The sequence below is a fragment of the Trachypithecus francoisi genome, unplaced genomic scaffold (genome assembly GCF_009764315.1).
Source record: "Trachypithecus francoisi isolate TF-2019V2 unplaced genomic scaffold, Tfra_2.0 Lachesis_group1, whole genome shotgun sequence".
In the NCBI taxonomy this organism is placed as follows: domain Eukaryota; kingdom Metazoa; phylum Chordata; class Mammalia; order Primates; family Cercopithecidae; genus Trachypithecus; species Trachypithecus francoisi.
The window spans coordinates 598,740-617,912 of record NW_022681454.1 but is presented as its reverse complement, the minus strand read 5'-3'; the positions used below and the strand labels follow the sequence as shown (position 1 = coordinate 617,912).

Sequence of the window (19,173 nt, the reverse complement as noted above, 5' to 3'; positions counted from 1 at the left end):
AAAATGGTGAAAATTTGTTACACAGAAATAGAAAAACTAGCAAGTAAATTGACTCTCTTAAACTTGAACTCATAAAAGAAAAATCCATTTAAAAAATACCCCCACAACTTTCTAAGGTGGTGTCTGATGACCTGGGGATGCTGGAGGGAGCTGCTCAAGCTTGAAGACAGGAGCTGGGAGGACAGAGCTGAGCTGCCCTGCATTATGGAGGGGACAGAAGGGACCCGAGGGAAGTCGAGAAAGGAGGCGCAGGGAAGACTGAACAGTGGGGTCAGGAGGCAGGAGGCCTGCCTTCATGAGGCCGGGAAGGAGGTGTGGCAGGAGGAAAGATAATGGAAATTTTCTCGGGAGGTGCTGTGCACCTAGAAACCACTGTACCCCTGCAATCCTAAGCAAGTTCTCTCACAAACACTCATGAGAAAGTGGAGTTGTGCTTGGGGGGATTTTCTTTGCTTTTTTGAGTTGAGGAATGTTATGGTTAATATTGAGTGTCAACTTGATTGTACTGAAGGATGCAAAGTACTGATCCTGAGTGTGTCTGTGAATGTGTTGCCAAAGGAGATTAACATTTGAGTCAGTGGGCTGGGAAAGGCAGACACACCCTCAATCTGGGTGGGCACCATCTAATCAGCTGCCAGCACGGCCAGAATAAAAGCAGGCAGGGGAATGTGGAACGACTGGACAGGCTGAGTCTTCCTGCCTCCATTTTTCTCCCGTGCTGGATGCTTCCCGCCCTTGAACATCAGACTCCAAGCTCTTCAGCTCTGGGACTCTTGGACTCACCCCAGTGGTTTGCCTGGGGCTCCCGGGCCTTTGGCCACAGACAGGGCTGCGCTGTCGGCTTCCCTGTATTTGAGGTTTTGGGACTTGGACTGGCTTCCTGGCTCCTCAGCTTGCAGACGGCCTATGGTGGGACTTAACCTGCGATTGTGTGAGTCAATTCTCCTAATAAACTCCCCTTCAAATACATCTATCCTATTCTGTTCCTCTAGACAACCCTGACTAATACAGAGAGAAAAGCTCAAAGATGTGAGCGAAAGGACAGCTGGTACATAGGTTACTGAGAAAGTGTAAGGTCTTTATCAGTGGAAAAACTTTTACCCGCTTCTTACCAAATAAATGTTGAACAAATATCTAAAGAACATTAACTGAATGAGGCATACATTCTAGATCTCACCTTGTCCAGTCGGTCCTGTGTGTCCCCAGCCTGACGTCCACAGCGTAGGCACGCGACAAAAGATGGCCACAGGGATGGAGGGACGACAGATGAAGGAGTCACCCGCTGACCGACAGGAAAAACCCCAGATGCCTTCGTTGATGTTGCGAAGACACTGCCCAGACCACGCCCGGGCACCGTGTCAGGCAGAGTCTTGCAAACTACTGAATCCTCACTACCTAACTAACAGGGGCAGTCACTGGGCTCGGGGCCACGTTTCCCAGTTACCATATCCCCCGCACCCCTGGGCACTGCGGCCCAGAGGTTACCATAGCCCACATCCCACCCGGCACCCCTGAGCACGGCGGCCTGAGGCACACGGATCCTCTGCTGAGAAGCCAGCCGCACAGGCCGCCAAACGCTGCCCCTCCCCGCCGGAAGTGACGCTGGGACGCCGCTTCCTTGCTGCTCTGTCTTCCAAGTCCGTCTCCCGAGCACGTTTCCGGGCAGCTGGAAACTGAGTTTCAAACTCCAAGTCCGGAAGTCAGGTACTACTTTTCATCAAATACAGAAAGGTTATCCAACAGGGAGCTGGAAAGGTGACTTGTGTCCACCCCAGTCCCCATGACAAGTCCCCAGATGGCCTCACATTTGACGGCCACGCACAGCGGAATTTGGATTTGGGGTGAGTCCTTCCTCTGAAGGCAGCAGGCAGTCGTGACCTGGAATCGCAAGGCCATCTTGTGGGAAGCTGCTGCCCGCCCCAGAATTATGATGGTCGTCCTTCTGGCGCATGGGTCTTGAGTGGCTCCAGTTGGGTTGCTGAGGGATGAAGACTGGATATGAAAGAAATGGATTCAAGCTACCAGAGGAGCAGCTCCGGGCAAGGCAGCAGGGGTAAGCCTCTTCTCATCACCCTCAGGGAGTCAGCTTTCACCTTTGCAAGTCACGTCTGTGGGCATGCTTGTTGCCCACCATTTATAAAATAAGATATATAGAAGGAGATAGAATGGATGTAACCAGAAAACTATAGAGAGACATAAAATTAAAAAAAAAAAAGTTAAAAGATTGAAAAAGGTAACTGAGAAAGGGACCTGGGTGGGAATGTAAATTTGAACAAACACAGTGCAGCTTTGCCTTAATGGATAAAATAATGATATGGAAATTTACTTCCACTAATGAATGAAGAAAAATATGTCCAAAGAAAATATAACATTAATGAATGAACAAGAAGGCAAGAAAGAATAATCTGAGGAACAAAACACAGATGAGACACATAGAGAATATCATGTAACTATAACCATTTAGATAATTGCATCAAACATAAATGAAGTATCTCAAGCAAAAGGCACAAATGGTCAGACTGACTTAAGAAAGCAAGAACCAACCTTATGTTGCCTTCAAGAGACAAAGAGGTGGAAATTAAAATTTAAGGATGGAAAATAATATACCATGCAAATAGCTAGCATTAGAAAGTTGTCATAGCTGAGGCTGTGTATGTGTTATTGTGTGTGCGCGCGTGTGTGCGTGTGCATGTGTGTTTTAAGACAGGGCCTTGTTCTGTCGTCCAGTCTGGAGTGCAGTGGTGTGATCAGAGTTCACTGTAACCTCCGACTCTTAGGTTCAAGCAATCCTACTGCTTCAGCCTCCTATGTAGATCCTTCTTCTTCAGCCACCACATGTCATTATGATTGGCTGATTTCCTAAACTTTTTTTTTGTTTTGTTTTTGGAGAGATGGGAGTCTCACTATGTTGCCTAGGCTGGTCTCAAACTCCTGGCCTCAAGCAGTCCTCCTGCCTTGGCTTCTCAAAGTGCTGGGATTATAGGCACGAGCCGCTGCGCATGGCCTGTAGTAGCTGTATTAATAGCACACAAAATATTCTTCAATAGAATGAGTATTATGAGACAAAATTCAATACAATAGGAAGAGACAACACTTACAAACATATACACATCTAATAACAGTATACCAAAATATATGAACAAAACTAATAAAACCAAAGGGAAAAATAGAAAATCTACAATCGGCCGGGCGCGGTGGCTCAAGCCTGTAATCCCAGCACTTTGGGAGGCCGAGACGAGCGGATCACGAGGTCAGGAGATCGAGACCATCCTGGCTAACACGGTGAAACCCCGTCTCTACTAAAAAAAAAATACAAAAAACTAGCCGGGCGAGGTGGCGGGCGCCTGTAGTCCCAGCTACTCCGGAGGCTGAGGCAGGAGAATGGCGTAAACCCGGGAGGCGGAGCTTGCAGTGAGCTGAGATCCGGCCACTGCACTCCAGCCTGGGCGACAGAGCGAGACTCCGTCTCCAAAAAAAAAAAAAAAAAGAAAATCTACAATCATAGCAGGCGATTTAACATGCTATTCTCAGTAACAGAACAAGTAGACAAAAAGAAAAAGGTATACAGGAGATCCAAATGACACTAACTGAATTGACATTTAGAGAACATAATCAGCAACAACTTCAGAATGCACTCTCTTTCCAACTGTATGTGAAACATTTGCCAGGATAGGCCATGTGATTGTCTCAACAGATTTCAAAAGATCAACATCTTACAGAGTGTTTCCAGACCACAACAGTAATAAATTAGGAATCTGCAACAACAACTAATCTAGAAAGGACCCTAAATGTCTAGACGTTAACTCACTTCTCAACACCAATGAGTAAAAGAAGAAATCACAAATATCACTAGGAAATAGTTTTACCAGAATAATAATAAAAACATAACATAAGGAAAATTGTGGAATATAATTAAGGAAATGTTTAAAGCAAAATTTATAGCATTAAAAATTATATAAGAAAAAAAGAAAGGTCTCAAATGACAGCTAGAAAAAGAAAGGCAAACTAAAGCTAAAGGAAGCAGAAAAAGGAAATAATAGCCAAAAGAGCAGAAATCAATGAATAGAAAACAAAATATAAAGATAATGATGAAAGCAAAAACTAGTTTTTTGAGATGGTCAGTAACACTGATAAATCTCTAATCAAATTAGGAAAAAGAGAACACACGAGGCGGGCGCGGTGGCTCAAGCCTGTAATCCCAGCACTTTGGGAGGCCGAGACGAGCGGATCACGAGGTCAGGAGATCGAGACCATCCTGGCTAACACGGTGAAACCCCGTCTCTACTAAAAAAAAAATACAAAAAACTAGCCGGCGAGGTGGCGGGCGCCTGTAGTCCCAGCTACTCCGGAGGCTGAGGCAGGAGAATGGCGTAAACCCGGGAGGCGGAGCTTGCAGTGAGCTGAGATCCGGCCACTGCACTCCAGCCTGGGCGACAGAGCGAGACTCCGTCTCCAAAAAAAAAAAAAAAAAGAAAATCTACAATCATAGCAGGCGATTTAACATGCTATTCTCAGTAACAGAACAAGTAGACAAAAAGAAAAAGGTATACAGGAGATCCAAATGACACTAACTGAATTGACATTTAGAGAACATAATCAGCAACAACTTCAGAATGCACTCTCTTTCCAACTGTATGTGAAACATTTGCCAGGATAGGCCATGTGATTGTCTCAACAGATTTCAAAAGATCAACATCTTACAGAGTGTTTCCAGACCACAACAGTAATAAATTAGGAATCTGCAACAACAACTAATCTAGAAAGGACCCTAAATGTCTAGACGTTAACTCACTTCTCAACACCAATGAGTAAAAGAAGAAATCACAAATATCACTAGGAAATAGTTTTACCAGAATAATAATAAAAACATAACATAAGGAAAATTGTGGAATATAATTAAGGAAATGTTTAAAGAAAAATTTATAGCATTAAAAATTATATAAGAAAAAAAGAAAGGTCTCAAATGACAGCTAGAAAAAGAAAGGCAAACTAAAGCTAAAGGAAGCAGAAAAAGGAAATAATAGCCAAAAGAGCAGAAATCAATGAATAGAAAACAAAATATAAAGATAATGATGAAAGCAAAAACTAGTTTTTTGAGATGGTCAGTAACACTGATAAATCTCTAATCAAATTAAGGAAAAAGAGAACACACGAGGCCGGGCGCGGTGGCTCAGGCCTGTAATCCCAGCACGTTGGGAGGCTGAGGCAGGCGGATCACAAGGTCAAGAGATGGAGACCATCCTGGCCAACATAGTGAAACCCTGTCTCTACTAAAAATGCAAAAATTAGCCAGGCGTGGTGGTGGGCACCTGTAATCCCAGCTACTGAGGAGGCTGAGGCAGGAGAATCACTTGAACCCAGGAGACGGAGGTTGCAGTGAGCAGAGATTGTACCATTGCACCCCAGCCTGGGTGACAGAGCAAGACTCCATTAAAAAAAAAAAAAAAAAGCAAAAAACAAGCAAACAAACAAAACACAAATTACCAATATCAGAAATGAAAGAGGGGACTTCACTACAGATCCTATAGATAAAAAAGGATTTTTTTTTTTTTTTTGAGATGGAGTCTCACTCAGTCTGTTGCCCAGGCTGGAGAGAAGTGGTGCAATCTCAGCTCACCTCCACCTCCTGGATTCAGGCAATTCTCCTATCTCAGCCTCCTAAGTAGCTGGGATTATAGGCGTGTGCCACCACACCTGGCTAATTTTTGTATTTTTAGTAGAGACAAGGTTTCCCATGTTGGCCAGGCTGGTCTGGAACTCCTGATTTCAGGTGATCCACCTGCCTCGGCCTCCCAAAGTGCTGGGATTGCAGGCATGAGCCACTGCACCCGGCCAAAAGGGATTCTTCTACATTTTTTTTTTTTTGGCTTTATTGAGGTATGTTTTACATGCAGTAAAAGTCACAACTTCTAAGGAAATATTGGGATAACTTTATGCCAACAAATCTAAGAACTTAACTAAAATGGGAAAATTCCTTGAAGAACACAGGACACTAAAGCTCATTCATGAAAAAAATTAAATAACCTTAATAGCCCTATATCTGTTAAATAAATTGAATCTATAGCTAAAGTCATTCCCAAAGAAGACGTCAACCCCAGATGGCTTTGCAAGTGAATTCTACGCAACACTTAAGGAAGAAATAACATCAGTTCTATACAGTTCTTTTACAGAAAAGAGAAAACTAGGGAGTACTTCCCAGCTCACTTTATGAAGTCAGCATTACTCTGACACTAAACGAAGACAAAAAAACATTACAAGAAAACTACAAATAATATCCTCATTAACATAAACACAAAAATCCTCAACAAAAGAACAGCAAGTCGTATCCATCATATATTAAAAGAATAACACATGTGATCAAGTGGGCTTCATCTCTGGAGTACAAGCTTGGTTGGACATTTGAAACTGAATCAGTGTAATTCATCATATTAACAGGCTGAAAAAGAAAACCCATATGATAATCTCAAAAGATGAGGAAAAAAGAATTTGACAAGATTCATCAACTATTCATGATAAAAACACTCAACAAAATAGAAATAGATTTCAACCTGATAAAAAGCATCTACCAAAAAAAATTACAGCTTACATTATACTTAAGGGTGAAAGACTAAACGGTTTCCCACTAAGACAAGAAACAAGGCAAGGGTGTTTACTCTCGTTACTTCTTTTTTTTTTTTTTTGAGACAGAGTCTCGCTCTGTTGCCCAGGCTGCAGTGCAGTGGTGTCATCTCGGCTGGCTGCAAGCTCCGCCTCCTGGGTTCACGCCTTTCTCCTGCCTCAGCCTACCAAGTAGCTGGGACTACAGGCACCGGCCACGCCCGGCTAATTTTTTTGTAGTTTTAGTAGAGACGGAGTTTCACCGTGTTAGCCAGGATGGTCTCGATCTCCTGACCTCGTGATCCGCCCGCCTTGGACTCCCAAAGTGCTGGGATTACAGGCATGAGCCACCGCGCCCGGCTACTCTCGTTACTTCTATTCACTATTGTGCATGAGGACCTAGCCAATACAATAAAGCAAGAGAAAAAAAAAAAAAAAAAGCATGCAGTTTGGAAAGGAAGCAGTAAAATGGGTTCTATGTACCTGTGGCATGATTGTCTTTGTAGAAAATCTTACCAAATACACAAAAGCAGCTGCTAGAATTGGTGAACTTAACAAGGTCACAGGGTACGAGGGCAATCTAAAAAGTTAATTGTATTTATATGACTAGTAACAAACAATTTTATATTAATACTATATATTTATATAGTAACATTTATTAAAGTAAATTTTACTTTAAAGAAATAAGAATAGACACAAAAATCTAATGAGGGTATCTGGCCAGGTGTGGTGGCTCCTGCCTGTAATCCCAACACTTTGAGAGGCTGAGGTGGGAGGACTGCTTGAGCCCAGGAGTTCGAGACCAGCCTGGGCAAAATAGGGGGACCTTGTCTCTATAAAAAAATAAAATAAAATAAAAAACAGAAAAAAAGAAAGAAAAATAACGAGGGTGTCTTATTTCTTTAAATTAACATTTACAAAATGAAAAATATAAAAATATGAAATCCTTATAGGGAAATTTAACAAAATGTGTGCAAAGTCTGTGCACTGAAAACTACGGGATATTGATGAGATAAATTAATGAAGACTAAGTAAATGTAGGTTAGCAGATTCAATATTGCTAACATACTAATTATCCCCGCATTAAGATATAGGTTCAGTACAATCTCAATCAGACATTTTCAGGTAGAAATTGACAAGTTGAGTCTAAAATCTGTATGGACATGCAAAGGACTTAAAATAGCCAAATTACTTTGAAAAAGAGTCAAAATGTTGGAGGACTCACATTACCTGATTCCAGCATTCACTATGGAGCTACAGTAATCCAGATACTGTGGTGTTAGCATAAGAACAGACATGGCTGGACGCAGTGGCTCATGCCTGTAATCCCAGCACTTTGAGAGGCCAAGGCAGGTGAATCATGAGGTCAGGAGTTCAAGACCAACCTAACCAACATGGTGAAACCCCATCTCTACTAAAAATACAAAAATTAGCTGGGTGTGGTGGTGCGCGCCTGTAATCCCAGCTACTTGGGAGGCTGAGGCAGGAGAATTGCTTGAACCCAGGAGGCAGAGGTTGCAGTGAGCCGAGATAACACCACTGCACTCCAGTCTGGGCAACACAGTGAGACTCCATCTCAAAAAAAAAAAAAAAGAGCAGACATATAAGTCAATGGGTCAGAACTAAGAGGCTAGAGATCAATCCACATTTTCCAGTCAACTGATTTTCAATAAAAGTACCAAGGTAATTTAATGGTATTGGTGATTATTTTCAAGAAATGGTACTGGAACAACTGAATATCCATGTGCAAAAATAAAAACCTTGACTATTACATCACACCATTTACAAAAATTAATTCAAAGTGGATCACAGATGTACACTTAGGAGCTAAAACCATAAAACTTCTGAAAGACAAGGAAATATTTGTAATCTTGGTTTAGACAATTATTTCCTAAATAGTACATAAAAACCACAAAAGAAAAAAGTAATAACTGGATGCCATCAAAATGGAAAGTTTTGCTTTTTAAAACATGTTGATAAGAAGATGAGAAGGTAGGTCAAAGACTGGGAGAAAATACTTGCCAAACATTTATCCAATAAATAACTTACGTTCAGAATGTATAAATAATTCTTACAACTCAATTACAAGAAGACAACCCAATTTTTAAAAAATTGTCAAAGGATTTGAAAAGACTCTTTACTAAAGATATATGAAATCCTCAATGCTATTAGTTATCAACATAATGCAAATTAAAACACAATGAGATACCACTGCAAACCCACCAGAATGGTCAGCATTATTAAGACTGACAACACCGTGGGCTGGTGAGGGCATGGGGCATCTGGAGCTTTCACACTTTGGTCTGGGAATGCAAAATGGTACAGCCCCTCCGGAAAACAGTTTGTCAGTTTCTTGAAAGTTAAATATTAACTTTTTATACAGTCCAGCAATACCACTTCTAAGGATGTACCCAAGAGAAGTGAAAACATGTTCACAGAAGACTTGTCCTTGAATGACAATAGCAGCATTATTTATAACAATCTCAGATGGAAAACACCAAATGTCCATCATTTCATGGATGAGTAAACAAATGTTGGTGGAATTCTGTTCAGCAGTGGAAACAAATGATGCACTGATTCATACAGCGACATGGAAAAGTCTCCAAGCATTTTGCCAGCAGAAAGAAGCCAGACAGGAAAGACTCTATGCTGCCTGAGTCTATGTATGTGTAATTTTATACTAAAGCTATGGTGACAGAGAGCAGGTTGTGGTTGCCTGTGCCCAGAATAGAGGGAGAGGGCGCTTGCAAAAGAGAACGTGGGGGGAGTTGGGACAGTGCTGGATCATCTCGGTGATGGTGACTCATAACGAGGTGTCCAGGTGTCTAAACTCACTGAGTTGTACACTTAACATGAATGATTGGTATTGCACATAAATTGTATCTCAATATAAAAGGGCACAAAAAGTAATACCTGAAGATAGGTGTTACTCATGAACTGGCAATTTCACTAAGTATACACCCCAAAAATGCATGTCCAAGTACATCAGGGCACACAAATAAGAAGGTTCACAATTTATTAATAATATTCCCAAACTAGAAACGATCAAATGTTCATCAGCAATGAAATGGATAATAAACCGTGTCATATTCATGCAGCGAATCAGTAACCAGCGATGAAAGAGCCCCCGTTGCATGCAACATGGATACGCTTCGCAGACACAAAGTTGAATGAAAGAAGCCAGAGATATAAGAATTATGTTCTATGATTCCATTAATATAAAGCTCAAACACCAGGCAAAATCAAATTAGAATGGTTAGGGATGCATGTTAAGGTAATAAAAGTATAAATAAATGCAAGGAAGTGATTTCAAGTGAACTCAGCAGAAGCTGTGGTGGGAGGGAGGCTGTAGTTGGAAAGGTATGGGTTGTGTACTCAAATCCTGCAATATGCTGTTTCTCAAGTGGGAAGTATACAGATGCTCATATATAAGTCATTAAGCTATTACATATATACTTTATGATTTTTCTCTGGATCGATTACATTTCACAAGACAAGAGCTTTTAAAGTAATATTTAAGGTGCATTATTGTGTCTCTGAGAACTCGCTGGCTGTGGTTTTATGAGAGTAAGTTCTTTCAATAAATCACCAGCTGTGCAGAGTTACAGAGAGAGGCATACACTGTGGCTGCATAAGTGAAAGGTCAATAGTGATTGTTCTTGGAAATAACACAGTGAAGGTTAATAATTTAAAATGCTGAGTACTTACATAGTTAAAAAGATAAAGGATAAAAGCACTAAAAAGAGGCTGGGCGCAGTGGCTTACACCTGTAATCCCAGCACTTTGGGAGGCTGAGGTGGGGGGATCATTTGAGGTCAGGAGTTCGAGACCAGCCTGGACAACATGATGAAACCCCATCTCTACTAAAAATACAAAAATTAGCCTGGCGTGGTGGTGGGAGCCTGTAGTCCCAACTACTCAGGAGGTTGAGGCAGGAAAATCGCTTGAACCCAGGAGGCAGAGGTTGCAGTGAGCTGAGATTGCGCCACTGCGCTCCAGCCTGGGCGATAGAGTGAGACTTTGTCTCAAAAAAAAAGTACTTAAAAAGTTAAGTGATAAACAAATTAGAAAAAAAAAATAGAATCAGCCAAACTAATTGAAGTCAATATTCTAGGAGACTGAATTTTAAATGCTAATAAATATGTAAATATTAAAATAAGGTTTACAGTTGATAGGAAAAATATTCTGGGATTAACACAATTGCTGTTGTAATCAGAAAAAAACCACACGATTGTTTTAAGACACCATCTCTGGGCTTCAGGTTCCTTGTCTTTAGGACAGGACGGCGAGGTGGCCCCAGCACAGAGGCAGCTGTGGGGACTGTACTCCCTGTGTGAATGCTCCTGGCACATCACGTGCTCTACGATCTTTAAAATAACTCCCCTTTCCCCAACAACCTGTAGAAGTCATTTCTCATAAGCACGGCGCTTCTTTCTGAGGTGGGTGCCCCTCCCTGAGCCCCGAGCCCCGGAAATCACCTGACTAGACTGCAACTCCTCATGGGGCGGAGTTAAGGGGTGGGAAGAGGCTTCACGGGTGGGCCCCGCAGGTGCTTGGGGGAAGGGATTCTGCCAGAAAGCAACCGAATCAGCTTTGAAAATGTGCCTGCATCTGCTCCCATTTCCACTTCTGTTTGTAGGTGTCAGAAACCAGCTCAAGTGTAGAGGCCATCCCTCTGAGTGAAGGGCCATTGACAGACCCCGTGAGCTCAATGGACTGTACAAGGAAACACTGCATGGCCGGGACCACAGACTGCACTCCCCTCTCTCTGCCAACCCAATGTCATCCACTCAGGAACACTGCTGACCATCTGCGGAGTCTCAGGAAGTGATGGGAAAAGGGCGGGGGAGATGAGCAGGCAAACCTGTGATTGCACCGTGATGGGCAGCAACGCCGCCAGCTCCCCAGTGGCAGGGCTCCTTCTAGACACACCAGGGCATCCTCCTGCGGGTCCAGGGCCTCCCTTATCCTCAGAGTAAAATCTGAACTTCCAGCAAGGCTCAAAGACCCTTCTGGGTGGGCATCTGCTGCCCGACGGTGGCACCCTCACTCTACCCCTCCTACCTGAGGACTTTACTGTGCGCCAGCTCCGGGCTGTCTCCTTCAGGGCCTCTGCTCTTGACCTTCCTGCAGCTGGGGCATGCACCCTCCCAGAGCCCCTTCCCCACGCCCAATACAGAGATGGGGGCCTGTCTGCGTGTGGGCCCACCTGCCTCACCTGGCCCTGAGCGCCATAGGAGGAGAATCAGCTGACTGCCGTCCTGTCACAAGATGGAGCAACCCACCCGTTCATTTGTTCATGCGTTCGTTCCACATAGCTGGGGCAAAGCCAGATCCTGATGGGGATGGGAGATGGGGGCAAGCTGGACAGGACCGCAGTGAGCTGAACTCCCAGTCTGGCAGGGACATACACCTTTGGACCACAGGGAAATCCTGCCTGTTATGGAGGACCGTCTGTCCGGGGCAGCGACCGCAGGGAGGCAGTTCGTGGAGCCTGAGTGTGAGCGGCGCTCCGCCAGTCACTGGCTCCTGCATAGGAAGCCTCTGTGAGGACAGTGGGGCCGCCTACCTTCGTGTGCCGCAAGGACTGAATGAAAAGCTGTGTAGAGCACTCGGAGCGGCACCTGGAGGGCAGTGGGATCCCACAAAACTGAGTTACTCCTCAGTGGGGTGAAGCGAGCATCTGGGAAATGCAAAGGCAGACGCCGGTGAGGACGTGGAGAGGCGACACACCCTAGGCTGCAGGAGGTGCCTGTGCAAAGGCCCCGTGGCAGAAGCAAGCCTTCAGTGGGATGGGGGCCTCTAGCGAGGGGCCGGGGAGGCTGGTGGCCAGACTGGGGAGAAATTCTGCAGGACTGACCTGCCTCCTATGGGATCTCTGATGGCAGAAACCCCTCCAAGCTGTTTTTCCCTGCCCTAAAAGGGCACAGCCCCATCCTTCCACCCTCACCCTTTAGGGAGGGAGGAGGATGAGGCCCCACCAGTTCACTTCCTCCTCCAAAGCCTAATTGTCGTGGCTGCAGCAGCCTTGCTGCATTGGGAATGGAGAGGCCGCTCCGCCCTCACTGGAGGTGGCTGCAAACCTCGTTTCCCTGGAAACCGCAATAATCAGTGGAAGTCAGTTCATGGTAAGTCTGCTCGCGCGTGTGGGTGCCACGATTATTATACAAGCTGATTTACACACTGTCCGTTGAAAACCTATGCACCATAAATGCAAATGAAGGGTCACTATTCCTACTGTTCTGGCGAGTCATCGTGCAGGATATACAGGACCGTTCGCGAGGTTCTAAAATCTGCACTCTCTGCTAAAAATACAGTGAAACATGCTCGTCCTCCTCGCAGCTATAGCAGTTGCAGTAAATCCCACGCAGATGTCCAGAAGCGCATGAAGGGCCTTCACATAGATCACATGGGCAGATGGTTTCCGAGAAAGGTGGGCGAGGGGCCCGCGCTGCCTGCAGCCTTTGGGTGCAGCTTCCTTCAAACAGCCTCTGGGGGCTCTGTCCGGGCCCACCGGGCACCATAGGACAAACTGCGCCCTTCAGGGGCATGAAGCTCTGCGCTCTGGGTGAGGGCTCCACAGGCCAGAACTTGCGAAGGTTGGTGACAGGGACGGAGGTGCGTTCTCAGGACGTCCCTGCACCTCCCCCGGCGCCCGGAGCGCGTTCCCTGCTGCAGCCACTGAATCCGGCGCAAAGTTATTTAACGCTGCAATTAGCCGGCAGGGTGAGTCATCGGCTCCCCAGCCTCCTGCCGCCACAGCAGAAACGAACTGGAAGGGACCAGGGGTGCAGGCCCAGCTGCTCGGCCGAGGGCCTTCCGGAGACGCTCCCATCCCCCCAACCACGGGGCCGAGGCGAGCTCCTCTTAGTAAAAGGCTGGAGGGCCCAGGGAGGCCGCGGAGGTGACCTTCCCCCACCCCACACACCCAGCCGCCCCACGCTTTCCTCTCACCCACCTCGAATCGTCAGGGTAGGAATGAGGCGGAGGAATTTGCCGCCCTTGTCCCCCTCACTCAGGCCGTGAACCGCCTTCTGATGAATTAATTCACGTGCACCCGCGTCTGGGGAAAATTCCTGTCTGATCCAGACGAGCTTTGCAGACTAAAACCAAACGAGACTCATCCTAGATTCTAAGACGTCGGCTCCAGCTTAGTTGAAATGGCTAGTCCTAAAAGTCAGCGCCCCTACTCATCCCCCGAACAGCGTGCACACGCGCGCGCACACACATGCACACACCACACACGAAACACACCGCACACCACACAGGCACCCACAAGCAACACACCGCACACGCGCACACGTCAGCACTTCCCAGAGACCCTGAACGTCCTCATCCCTTGAACAACCCCCTCCCCCCACAGCACCCGGGCTCACTCCTCCCTTCCCCCAGGACCCGGCCCCCTCCCCCTCCCTCTCCAGGCTCCTTTCCCCCCCACCCCAGCACCCGGGCTCTCCTTTCCTCCCTCCTCTCTCAGGCTCCCCCTTTCCCCTTCTCCTTACCCAGGCTCCCCCCAATACCCACTCACCCCTAGCACACGAGCTCCCCTCTCCCCGACTCCCTGCACCCCCATAACTTCCACAGGCTTCCCGGCCGCTGGCAGGCGGGTGGGCGGGAAGTGAGGCCCAGACCCAGTGGATAGAGAGGGGAGAGAGGGGAGCGCAGACGCAGGGGCGCCGAGCGGTGGGGAGCGCTGGGGGTGGGGCCCAGGGGGTCCGGGAGAGCGAGCTGGGGGTGGAGAGCGGCGTTTCCGCAGCGGCCCGCGCCGGATAGGGGCGCGGATAGGGAAGGAAGGCGGAGAGACGCGGCCAGGGACCCCCGCTCCGGGAGGAGGAGGCGGAGGGGCGTCCCGGGGGTGGCGGGGGCTGCCGGGGGCGGGGAAGGGCGGCGCCAGGGCTAGGCGCGCAGGGCCGCGGGCGGGGTGGGGGGGTGGGGGGGAACGAGCGTCCTGGGAGGGGCCCCGCGGGCTGGGGAGGGGGCGCGCGCCCTGCGGTCTCTGCGCCGCATCGGTTCCCGGCGCGGGGTCGCGGCGGCGGCGGCGGGAGGCGGAGGATGCGGGCTCCGGCGGCGGCGGCGCGGGCCCGGGAGGACGCGGGAGGATGAGGAGGAGGCCGGCGGTCCGGCCGCGCGGCGCCGGGAGGAGGCGCAGGCGGCGGGGGCGGCGGCGGGCGGCGGCGGGCGCGCGGGGTGCGGGCCGGCTCGGGCGCGGAGGATGAAGTGGAGCGTCCGCGGGGCCTGCGCCGCGCTCTCCTCCTGCCTCCTGCTCGCCTGCGCGCTCAGCGCCGCCGCCGTCGGCCTCAAGTGCTTCTCGCTGGGCTCGGAGCTGCGCGGGGAGCCGTTCCGCCTGGGGGCCGCCGCCGGCGCCTTCTACTCGGGGCTGCTGCTGGCCGCCGGCCTCTCGCTGCTCGGCGCCGCCCTGCTCTGCTGCGGACCCCGGGACGCGCCCCTCGCGGGGTCGGAGCCGGGCCCGGGGCTGGGGGTCCCCGCGGCGCCGGCAGGAGCTTCCGAGGCCGCGCCGGGCGAGCCGGGGGCCGCGGCCGGGGCCCCGGGGCCGGTGAGCAGCCAGAACCTGCTTCTGCTCGGCGTCCTGGTCTTCATGCTCGGGGTCCTCAGCGCCTTTGCGGGCGCCGTGATCGACGGCGACACCGTGTCCCTGGTGGAGCGCAAGTACTCGCACTACTGCCTGCCCCCGCGGGCGCCAGGTTCGAGCCCCGGCTCGGCCCCAGGTTCAACCCCCGGCTCGGCCCCCGGCTTGGCCCCGGGCTCGGCCCCCGGCGCCCCGCGCTCCCGCAGCACCCTGGACAGCGCCACGTCCGCCAAGTGCCGCCAGCTGAAGGACTACCAGCGCGGCCTGGTGCTCTCCACCGTCTTCAACTCGCTCGAGTGCCTGCTGGGCCTGCTCAGCCTGCTGCTCGTCAAGAACTACAAGTCGTCGCAGGCCCGGCGCGGTCGGCGCGGCAGGCGGAGGGGAGGCCGGGCCCTGGCGCGGCCCCGCGGCGGCTCCGGGCTTCGCGCGCAGCCGCCCGCCTCTCGGGCGCGCCGGGGCCGGCGGGGCCGGCGGGGGCGGCGGCTGCAGCAGCGGCCGAGCGAGGCCTCCATCCTTTCCCCGGAGGAGTCGGACTTGGCCGCCCCCGGGGACTGCGCGGGCTTCGCGGCGCACCACGCGGTCTCCTACATCAACGTGGGCGTCCTCCACGCGTCGGACGAGGCGGGCGCGGAGGTGCGCTGCGGGGGGCACCCGTCGGTGGAGCTGCCGGGGTACGCGCCCTCGGACCCCGACCTCAACGCCTCCTACCCCTACTGCTGCCGGCCGCCCTGCGAGACGCCGCGGCCCTGGGAGACCCGTCGGGCCTGCTGAGCCCGCGGGCCGGCCCCCCTTCCCGCGGACCGTACTTGCGTTCCCCCCGCCCCGCTCAGGACCCCCGCGGCAAGGGAGGACGGGCGGCGGGGCGGGGTCCAGGGCCAGGCCTCAGGGGCGCTGCCTCTTCCACGTGGCTTTGCAGCCTCCGGCCTGGCCCCCTCTGCGGGCTCCGTGACCACAGGAGGGGGGCACTGATGTGACCATTTCTGTATCTGGGAGGTTTCTCTTCTTATTTGTGTCGTTCATATCTGGATTCCATTTTCAAGTTTACAATAAATGTTTGGGCTTGGCTAGCCCGACTGCACTTTTCTTGGCAAGTCCAAACCCTGGGGCTGCTCTGCCTGGTGGTCCGAGGCGAGGGGGACGGAGCGAGCGCCCCAGGACGGCGACTTCCCACGGAGGAAGAGCGGACAGAGACGAAAAGCAACTGGTAATTCAGGAAGGAAGAAGCGAGAACACCCAGCGGCAACACTTTGAACACGGATGTGCCTGCTTTTGTTGATACTTTCTTACTGTAAAGCTCTCCATAAATAGTGAAAATGTTTGGTAAATTTATTACAATTTAAAATTGGTGAGTTCCTTTATTAAATTAATTGCTATGTTATTGGAGAATATTCATCAAATTGGAATTAGAGGATGTCTACGCACAAGTCAGTGTTGGGGGAAATGGTTTCATTTGGTCGGACATACGTTGAGTTTGAACAGTTGTATTCTGCTAGCTAGTTGACTGAATCCAGCCTCTTTCTAAAGCTAACTTTCTGAGTGTGTAGAGACACTGATGCCACATCCCATACCTTTCTTTCCTTTCGTTTTTCTTTTCTTTTTCTTTTTTTTCTTTTCTTTTTTTTTGGAAACTGTGTGGTTTCAACTGCAAAGCAGAGCTTATTTTTGGTTAATACATATGAACAATCTAATCCTATTTTGGAAAATCAGTCATAGTTTTTCTGGCATAGATAATTTTCCTGTTGATTATTTCGTTAATCTGGTAATTTTGAGTATGATAGCATTTCATTTAAAATATACCCCGTAATCGCCTTAATTGATGTGAAGGTCATACTTTTAAATGATGAGGATATGTGTGTGTGTGTGTGTTTTCACACATGATATGAAATGAGTTCCATATGCTGGTGGCGTGTGTTTCCATCTGTCTGCTGGGCTGGCTGGTAGCCAGGCCAGCTCCAAGTCTTGGGAAAATGTGATCCGACTCCCACGTGCTGGAATTGTGGCGCCAGGCAGGTAGCTGCTGACCCTGAGCAGCTGGGAGCAGAGCCACAGCCTGGTGGGAAAGATGAGTGTACCTCCTGCCGGGGACGGGGAGCCAGCCAGTGCTCTGCGGGGTGAGTGCCAACACAGAGCAGTTAGGAGAGAGAAGCTACAGAAACCACGTGTAATATCTGTATTGTGTATAGAAGTCTACTTATAGCTGTGAAAAAGTAGCCAAATTTAAGGATGGAGCATAGTTTTCAGGTGCAGACTCTGGAGTGAGGCCTCTCCTCAGCCCCTAGTTGCCCAAAGCCAGAGCTCCCTGTACCCCTGGTGACCAAGGCCCCCAGCCCTGCTGGCACCTGGCCAGGCTTCCCTGCTGCTGCAGAGGCCACAAGAGGGAGGAAGCTCCAGCCCCATTTCCATGATGAGAAGTGAAACCTGTCACCATTCAGGTGCTGTTCTCCAGAGCTGGCAAACCTTCCCCCGCTGATGCCTGCTCAGTTACTGTGAAGCCTGGGGATCTGGTCAAAGATGCCATGGACCAGTGTCCTCTCCTTGCTATGTGGATGCTGCTGGAGGACAAAGAATCACTCACAGCCAATTTACTAGGTTTTCATTCGCAGGCTTCTTCAGATGCTGGCCCATAATAGGCCTCCCTGGATGGTGGAGTGAGAAAAGGGGTCCAGCTGAACAGAGGGCATGACCTGACTGGTCCAACTGTCCATTTACAGCCCAGTCCTCTCCTGCCCCAGGACAACCAGTCCAGCAGTCATCAGCCTAGGCAAAAATGTGATCACTGGCAGAGCAGTGTGACTTTTAAGATACTTCCCTCTGTCTGCCTACATCCAATCAGCGCAGCATTGCCAGGTGCCTCCTGCTTTCTGAGCAGAGGCCTCTCAGGTGGCTGCAAGGCCAGCTTCCAAGAACTACACAACAGGGGCAGCCAGGTGGATCTGCCCGGGGGTGGGCACTTATTGGCTCCCTGCAGAAGGCTGCTGGGCACTGACCTGGCTGGAGCAAATGCATGAGCAGCGCAGATGCAAATAATCAAATTTCCTGTGTGCTTTTTGTTTTCCAAAGTATTTAGTCTTAATTTTGTTTGTACAGCTTAAAATGTTTAATGCCTTATGAGTCTTCCAAATTTGTGATCAAAATCGGTGACCTCTTTAAAGTGTCAGGCTTTTCTTGGGACAGAACAGAAGGCAGAAGATAGGGTCAGTGGCCCATGGCCAGGAGCAGGCTGCACGCCATCCTGTCACTGCAAATACACCCTCCTCTCCCTGCATGCACACCGTCCCGTTCCTGCGTGCACACCCTCGTGTCCCTGCATGGACACATTCCTGTCCATACACGCACACCTTCCTGTCCCTACATGCACACCCTCCTGTCGCTACACGTACCTCTTCCTGTCCCCATGTGCAACCCTCCTGTCCCTGCGTGCACACCCTCCTGTCCCTGCATGCACATCATCCTGTCCCTGCATGCATGCCTTCCTGTCCCTGTGTGCACAACCTTCTGTCCCTGCGTGCAAACCGTCCTGCCCCTGCATGCACACCCTTCTGTGCCTGCATACACACCGTCCTATCCCTTGTGCACGCCGCCCTGTCCTTGCACGTACGCTGTCCTGTCCCTACGGGCACACTCTCCTGTCTCTGCATGCACACCCATCCTGTCCCTGCATGCACACCCTCATGTCCCTGCATGTACACTGTCCTCTCCTTGCGGGCACACTCTCCTGTCTCTGCTCGCACATCCTCCTGTCCCTATGGGCACACCCTCCTGTACCTGCGTGCACACCCATCCTGTCGCCCATTTGCACACCTGTCCTGTCCCTGTGTGCACACCGTCCTGTCCCCACGTGCACACCCCTCGTGTCCCTGCATGCACCCCCTTCCTGTCCCGGTGTGCACCCCCTTCCTGTCCCGGTGTGCACCCCCTTCCTATCCCTGTGTGCACACCCTCCTGTCCCTGCATACACACCCTCCTATTCCTGCGGGCACACAAGTCCT

General features: G+C 49.9%; 1 protein-coding gene and 1 long non-coding RNA gene across 3 annotated transcripts; both read left to right on the top strand.

The window, feature by feature from the left end:
• Positions 1–1,962: 1,962 nt before the first annotated feature.
• Positions 1,963–12,825, top strand: LOC117085004. Of its 2 annotated transcripts, none has more exons than XR_004437752.1 (2): positions 1,963–2,053; positions 11,237–12,825. It is a non-coding gene; the product is annotated as an uncharacterized LOC117085004 (long non-coding RNA). The 2 variants fall into 2 exon arrangements; XR_004437751.1 differs by lacking the exon at positions 1,963–2,053 and adding an exon at positions 10,608–11,036.
• A 1,772-nt stretch (positions 12,826–14,597) lies between these two features.
• On the top strand, positions 14,598–16,526 carry TMEM271 (transmembrane protein 271). The gene has a single exon (XM_033213368.1). It carries the CDS (start codon positions 14,810–14,812, stop codon positions 15,953–15,955), a length of 1,146 nt encoding a protein of 381 aa, XP_033069259.1. The 5' UTR covers positions 14,598–14,809; the 3' UTR covers positions 15,956–16,526.
• The last annotated feature ends 2,647 nt before the right edge of the window (positions 16,527–19,173 follow it).